We start from the raw sequence: 7,894 nt of genomic DNA on the forward strand, positions 1-7,894 counted from the left end.
GGGTACGGGTACGGACGGTCGGTCGTCGTCGTCGTCGTCGTCGTCGTCGTCGTCGTCGTCGTCCGTCGTCGTCGTCGTACGTACGTACGTAGAGAGAGAGAGAGAGAGGAGAGAGAGAGAGAGAGAGAGAGAGAGAGAGAGAGAGAGGAGTTAGCGTCTTGCACATGCTAGCAAAGCTCAATGTCAACATGCTCCAACACCCGTAACCCTTATAAGGAGTTGGAAACTGCACTTTTCCTCTCTTCTGGCTTTCCCTGTTTAAATCCCCGCGTAAAATCTCTAATGCTCCATCTAATTTTTTGAATTTGGAAACTGTTTCTTTTCTCTTCTGTATTTAAATCTTCCTTATTTAAATCTTCGTGTTAAATCCCAGTTCCAACTAAATTGTTAAAAGATTTAGAATCATATTTTCGATTTGAGATTTTTTATTCAGATTAATGAGAAAAACGAGATATCATTTATACAAGTGTGTAAAACTGACACTACAAAGTCTCTTTTTTCTTGTCTCCTTTTATTTTTCTCTCTTTCTGCATTTCTTTAAAAATAGGAATTCTTTGCAACGATTCTCTGACTTCTGAAACCAATGCAGTCTTTCTATATATCTCTTTCATTCAATTGTTTTAATTGTTATATTTCTCTAATATAAGCCTTTATAGAACTAGTTACTATAATAGACACAATTCTCTAAAAATAACATTTCTTTGTAGGAGCGCTATTTCTGTGGACGATTCGTTTCTTGTAGCTTCAAGAAGATTGCCAATGTAGTTGTTATATTATAAATTCCTAGCACTCGACATGAAATGACATTAGATTCGTTGTTATAAATTGTATAAAGTGCAAAACGAAATTATTCATCATGAAACGGAGCATAGATGGCAGGAATCTTTCACAGGTAAAATTATTATGTGTTACTAGTTCTTCTACTTCTTTACTTTTATTTTATTAATACTTTGTTTTTATAATATTATTTTTTTGAAATTGATGTTGATAAATGATATTTTTATATAAATATCATACAATATTTATACACAGCAATTAGCTTAAAATATATGCTATTATACTATAAAAAATTCACAAGATAAGAAAATAAATGATATAATTATTTGTAGGAAGAAATCGAAGAACAGGATCCCTTGCAACCTCAACAGCAACAGCAAGATGATGCAGATCAACAACAATTAGAGCAACAGCAGCAAACTGTCCAGCCGCAGATTCGTTTTCTAAGCGCTAATGTGTTGCAGCAATTGCAGCAACAGCAAGATGTTCAGCAAGCTCAACAGCAGCAGCAGCAACAGCCACAAGTTATTACCCTGCAAAACTTTGTGCCTTTACAAGCTCAACAGCCACAACATGAACAGCAGAGAACGCAAGCAATCTCTGTCCAATCGCTACCTCATCAATTCTTGCAAGTATGAGAAGACATAATTACCTATATTAAAAAAATAGTTGATGCGCCGTACTGAGAAAAAAATTTTACATTATATATTATATTTGATATATTATATTTGACTTATAGCGAATTTGATTGGACGCACTCAGTGCGTACTGGTGCACATTAAGCCATCGTACACAAAATAAAAATGTTTACAAATAAACATAAAAATCGATTAAATCATGAAGTACTCAATTTTAATGTACCATTCACTCAACATTTTAATGTACCATTACGTAAAATATGTATTTCATAATTCGAAATATTTGCATTTCATTTTTATATTCAATATATTCAATTAAATCAGTGTACAATGGCTTTAATATGCACCAGTGCGCACTAGTGCTTTCAATCGAATTTGTAATTAAATACGTATACAGTCTCCAATGAAAGAAATAAATGACGAACTAAATTGATATAGTTAAATGATTAATTTTTCTTCTCAATGCATGTTTTTAAATTCGTTATTTTTTAAAGCCTACTTTATATCATACAAACTGTAATTTGATGATACAATCAAATTCAGAACAGAATTCTATTTACAATCAATACAATATTTTGCGTATCGTAATATAGGAAATATTTGAAGAAGTAAAATACACACATAGAAAATATATATCAGTGACATATATTTTCTATATGTATATTTTATTTTTTCTGTGTTACACGAGATCTATTTTTTGTGGCTGAATTAGTGTACTCTTTTGGAACTTAAAGTGAGATAGACATACGTTTGATATTTGTCTAAAAAGAGATATTTGTCTCTACGAGAAAGAGAATTCTAGAACAGTCTAGTGCAGGAATAGAAAACATACTAACGATACGCAAAATTATAAACAGAATTCTGTTTTGAGTTTGGTCGCAAATTATAGATCGTCTAAAGTGCGCTTTACTTAATTTTAATTTATAAACGAAATTTTTATTTCACAGGGTGCTCAGATTATCAGCAGTGCTCAGGCACAAGCGGCTCTTCAACAGCAGCAGCAACAGCAGCAGCAACAAAGTCAGCAACAAGCCCAGCAACAGCAAACGCAGCAACAAGCTCAGCAGCAGCAAACGCAACAGCAACAGCTTAGTTATAGTGTAATCCCACAAATGCAGACTGTTAATATAGATGGTCAGGAAGCTCTATTTATTCCATCGTCAGCGATGTCGGCTGCAAGTGCCCATCATCAGGCGCAGCCAACAATGCAATTTGCTACTGCAAATGGTCAACAAATGCAACTTGCCGGCCAGCAAGTTCAACTAGCAAACGGACAGACTATTATTACACCACAGCCAGTTAGTCTTATAAGAGCACCGAATGTCTTTCCTACTTCGATTATACAAAATATTACGGGACAAACTGTTCAGTTGCCGACAGGTATGCTCTTCATTGCAATCGCTTATAATCATATTTTTTTTATAAAATATTATTTTGTAATGTGCTGAATGTAATTTATGTGTGTCTTTGTGATTAAAATTTTCCAATTACAGGATTCGTTCGCGTTGCTTGCACTTTTTGCTTTAAAAATCTTTGCTTTTTAACCGAATATATTTCTCCTAAAAAATTTATGGGAGGAATTCAAGCAATGCGAATAGGTTTATTAATAGTATGTCTAAACAATTTTAACATATTTAAGATGATGGAATAATGTGTATTGTTCTAGGACAAAGTGTACAGGTAAGACCGCTGCAATTTCCTATGCAACACGTTCAGCAAGCGGTACCTGTGCAATTGCCAGTCACTGCCAATAATGGACAAACCGTTTATCAGACAGTACATCTTCCTGTCCAGTCGCTATCCAGCGTCTTCAATATGCCCACGACGCAAATGATACCACAAATTATGCAAGTAAGTAATTCAGAGGCATGACAAAGTCTCACGCAAGAGATCGTCTCATTATAATTAATACCATATAATTAATACTATATACCAATTAATAATTATTGCGAAATATTATAATATTAATTATTAATAATTATTGCGAAATATTATAAATTATAATAATATGAAATGTACATTCTAATTATTTTAATTTTAGCAAATACCTCAAGTGGCGCAGATTATCACGCCGAGCGGTCAAATTCAGCAAGTGCAAATTGCTAGTTTACCGCAATTGCAAAACCTTCAGGTAAATATAAATCAAATTCAACAATAAATGAAAATTTGAAATGTATTATTCAAAACAATATTTTAAAGGGCATACTCCACTATACAAGATATTGGAAGCGAATAATTTTAATTTATTAATTTTAAATCATAATTATGTATAAATATAAACGTTTCGACACTTAATGAGGCCATCTTCATTTATACATATATAGAAATTTTTCCTATCACCAAAATGTTATTATCGCAATTTACAAATTAATAATGTCTTTATATCAATTATATAGGCATCGAATTTTGTCAATTTGATTGATTACGTAAAATGTTCGTTATATAATATTATAAAATTGTTTATGTTACGAGTCGATTTTCAATACTTTCCTATATAAAATATCGAAATCGAACTCAGGACTTTCCGACTACAAATCGATCGCTTTTGCAAAGAGCCATGAGTCATCCTTTCAACATTATTTTTTTCATGATCTTATTAGATAAACATTTAACGTACTATTACAGAGTCAGCAAGTAACGCAAGTTGCACATCAACAAGCACAACAACAAGTCGTCCAACAACAAACTCAACAACAAGTGGTACAGTCGGTGCAACAGCAACAACAAGTCGCCCAAGCCCAAGTACAACAACAGCAGCAAGTGCAACAAGTGGTACAGCAGGTGATACAACAGCAACCAGCATCATCCCAGCAGCAACAGCAGTCGCAACAGCAGCAGATGCAACAGTCCTCCACTCCATCATCGACAGTAGCGACTTGGAGCACAACAGTTGCATCTCCCAGCAATGTTCAAGTAATATACTTCTAAATTGAACATTAACATATTAATAATATGTACATAAAGTTATTCTAAATGATATGCTATACGTTTCTTAGGTTCTTGGTATAGGTACATTAGGAAGAAACATAACGGGAAATACTAACGTTATTACTACAAAAGATGGCCAGAAAATCGACGTGCAGACGTTATCTAGTTTGACAAGACCGCCCGAAACGGTAGAAGGTGATATCAAAGTAACTAATATCGATGCGAGTCAATTAACTAGTGGGCAAGTGATACATATCCCTGCTACACAATCGGCTCAACCTACAGTGCAACCTATTACGATTACAGGTAAGGGAATTGTTATGTGTGCACATACTGTATTAAACACAAGACGGGAATAAATTTACAATACAAACAGACGAAGGAAAACGATTCCTTATACAAAAATAAGTCAAAAATACAGAATAATTTTTTTTTGTTCAAGGTTTTATTTTCGAGAAAATCAAATTTGAAAATCACGAAGTACGTGTACACTTAACGAACATTTGTGGAAAGATATTTTAAAAAATGTTATCATATTTACATAACGACTTTACGAATGGCAAGATTAAAGAAAATGTGACAAATAGTTAAATTTTATTTATTTTATTAAGAGAGAAATTGCTCATAGCAAGAAAAAAGTTTATTTTACATTTTCAATTCATTTTGTACAAGAAATCCTTCCTCTGTTTGGTTGTATTATAGAATAGATTTTGTCTTCATCCAGGATATTGAAAGATTATCGTACTTTTAATTTATACATTTTCTGATACATTTCCTCATAATTTTTAATTTTGCAAACAATTAATATTGCAAATAATCCTTATATAGGAACGCAAGGACAACAGTTAACGCTTATTCCTGCGTCTGCATTAGCAAATTTGACCGCGCAACAAGGTAACATGATGAGGAATGTGAGCAATGGAAGTATAATGCAAATTCAGCCAACCGCCGGAATGAATACGACCAATGGTTTCTTACAATCGATACCCGTGCAAAATATCCCAGGCTTAGGCAATGTACAAGTAATACCGGCGAGCGCATTGCAGCCGGCTACAGTTCAAACGTTGCCGGCCACTGTTCAAACCACTACGGCCACACCTATCGTTGCGACAACACCAACCGTACAACTCGATTCAAATGATCCTACCAAATGGCAGATTCTCCAAACTCTTCAGCACGGGACCTTGACAACGTCCGCTACACCTGTATCTCATCAACAGCAAATACCGAACCCGGCCACTACCCCTACCAATGATGATCCTAATAAGCAGCACCGTAGAAGAGTCGCGTGTACATGTCCCAATTGCGGCGATGGCGACAGGTGAGCGATAACTTTTTTCAACCATATCAAATATTTGTGTCACGAATAATAGTCACATGTACATTGATATATAACCCCATATTTCTCTTTAGAAATAGGGATATAACCAGGAAACGGCAACATGTATGTCACATTGCTGGATGTAATAAAGTATATGGAAAAACGAGCCATCTACGTGCTCATTTACGCTGGCACACTGGCGAACGGCCTTTCATCTGTACTTGGATATTTTGCGGTAAAAAGTTTACTAGATCTGATGAACTTCAGAGGCATCGTAGAACCCATACGGGTGAAAAACGTTTTCAATGTCCAGAATGTACAAAGAAATTTATGCGATCGGATCATCTAACGAAACACATCAAAACGCATACGAAGATACGAAGCACGGTAAGTACCACAAATTCGAAACGCATCGCACGCGATGCATTGTCACTTACTAAATTTCAGGAAGCTGCCACTTCGACGCAGGAAGGCTCATCTGACAGTCAGTCTTCCACTGAGCAAAAAATAATGATAGCTCTGCACAAGGAGGAGCAATCTGACATTATCATAGCAGAACCGATCGAATCCGTAAAAAATGACTCATCGAATCACGTAAATGACTAAAAATTTTTTGATGTATAATATAAAATCAGTCAACAATCGACTTGTCGGTATCAATAGATAGGCGAGTTCAAAGCGGCTAAAAGCATGCAAGTAAACATGATTGATTCTTAAATCCTATCAGATTCAATTAATCAAGTTTAATTGCTCTGCTTTGTTGACTTGAAAGCGCCAAATATTATAATATACATTTTATGATGAAATCAATATTCAGTATTAAATTTCTGAAAAAAATGTCATTCGGTAGAAACAAATCTTAAATCATAGACTATATTCTAGTGCAGTCTAGAGTGTAAAAATTATAAAAAGGAAATTGTTATGTGCATAATATAGCATATAAGTGCACAGTAAGTTATAAACACGTAAATTATATAAATTATATTATGTAATTATACAAGATATTGAAATTAGCGCTACATTGGTCGAGCGATTGACCTATTTGTTTTAAAGTAAATAAAAATAGTATGGTAGCGAGTTTATAGGTATAGCGATAATTCATAACATACAATCTATTTTTTTATTACGGTTATGTATATATATATATATATGTGTATGTATATAATGTAAATCAATGTATACAATTTTGCACGAGAAAGTTTTACACTGTAAACATTTTTTCATATTATAAGAAATCGAGAGATATTAATTTATCTAGTTATTTAATTTATCTAGTTATTTTAAACCGGACACAGCTTCGTAATATATCGCACGCGAGCTATACATAAGTTTTATGTAGGAGACTTTTGCCTGAATTTGAATCGTGTATATAGATCTTAAATAATCGCTTAGCGAGGTTGTCTGTCTTGCAATAAATATAATACGGGCATGAAAAAAAAGGAAGAATGTAAATGTAAAAAAACTTAAAACGATTCGGAGTACACGGTATCTAATTAATAGTGAAAGGTACGGAATTTAAGATACATAAAAACACAATATAATCATTTACGTTCATAAATTTAAATTTAGAAACATTTTTTAAATGACTATTATTTATCCTGTTATCTTAAATTTCGTCACCCTTCAACGAATGGATGCTTCATACTTCGCACTGTTATATCACATCTCTATTCCATTTTTATTGAATCTTTATCCGTTATAAAAAATTGGCAAGCCTGCAGATATATTGAAGTCTCTAGAAATGGAAATATATAATTATATTTTTTCGCGTTTCTGTTTTTTCCGATATAAAATGCTAATAAAAGTGTTGGAGAAAAACAACGCGTCTATGTATCTCACATTATATTAGATCTCTCTTTTTATTGACGAATAAATATGTCCCATAATACTCTACTAATAAATTTACAGACTACTATATGCTAGAAAGCATGTAGGTATATAAACATCATTAAATTCTGTATTTTTATATTATACATACATAACAAACGAAAAATATCCTATTTTATTTTATATAATTAACACAAATATCGCTGCTTATTGTTGACACATTGAAAAGTATCAGGAACGTAAAGAGCTAGTATTTAAAAAAATACTTTTCCTGAAAGCAACCTCATTATCGTATCAATGCTACTTTAAACGTTACTAGTTATTAGATCGATAATATTCATTTTTCCACTAATTATATTCGTATAATTTGTGTATGTTTGTAATTGAATCAATTGATCTTAAA

General features: G+C 33.2%; 1 protein-coding gene across 1 annotated transcript; it reads left to right on the forward strand.

Moving 5' to 3' along the window:
- Nucleotides 1-856: 856 nt before the first annotated feature.
- LOC105622579 (transcription factor Sp4-like) lies at nt 857-6,270 on the forward strand. Its single transcript, XM_012203994.1, has 10 exons — nt 857-892; nt 1,110-1,409; nt 2,363-2,795; nt 3,082-3,266; nt 3,457-3,546; nt 4,041-4,328; nt 4,412-4,649; nt 5,172-5,664; nt 5,757-6,051; nt 6,112-6,270. The coding sequence occupies exons 1-10, from the start codon at nt 857-859 to the stop codon at nt 6,268-6,270; spliced, it is 2,517 nt and encodes an 838-aa protein (XP_012059384.1).
- Nucleotides 6,271-7,894: the final 1,624 nt, after the last annotated feature.

The sequence above is a fragment of the Atta cephalotes genome (assembly GCF_000143395.1).
Source record: "Atta cephalotes unplaced genomic scaffold scaffold00046, whole genome shotgun sequence".
In the NCBI taxonomy this organism is placed as follows: domain Eukaryota; kingdom Metazoa; phylum Arthropoda; class Insecta; order Hymenoptera; family Formicidae; genus Atta; species Atta cephalotes.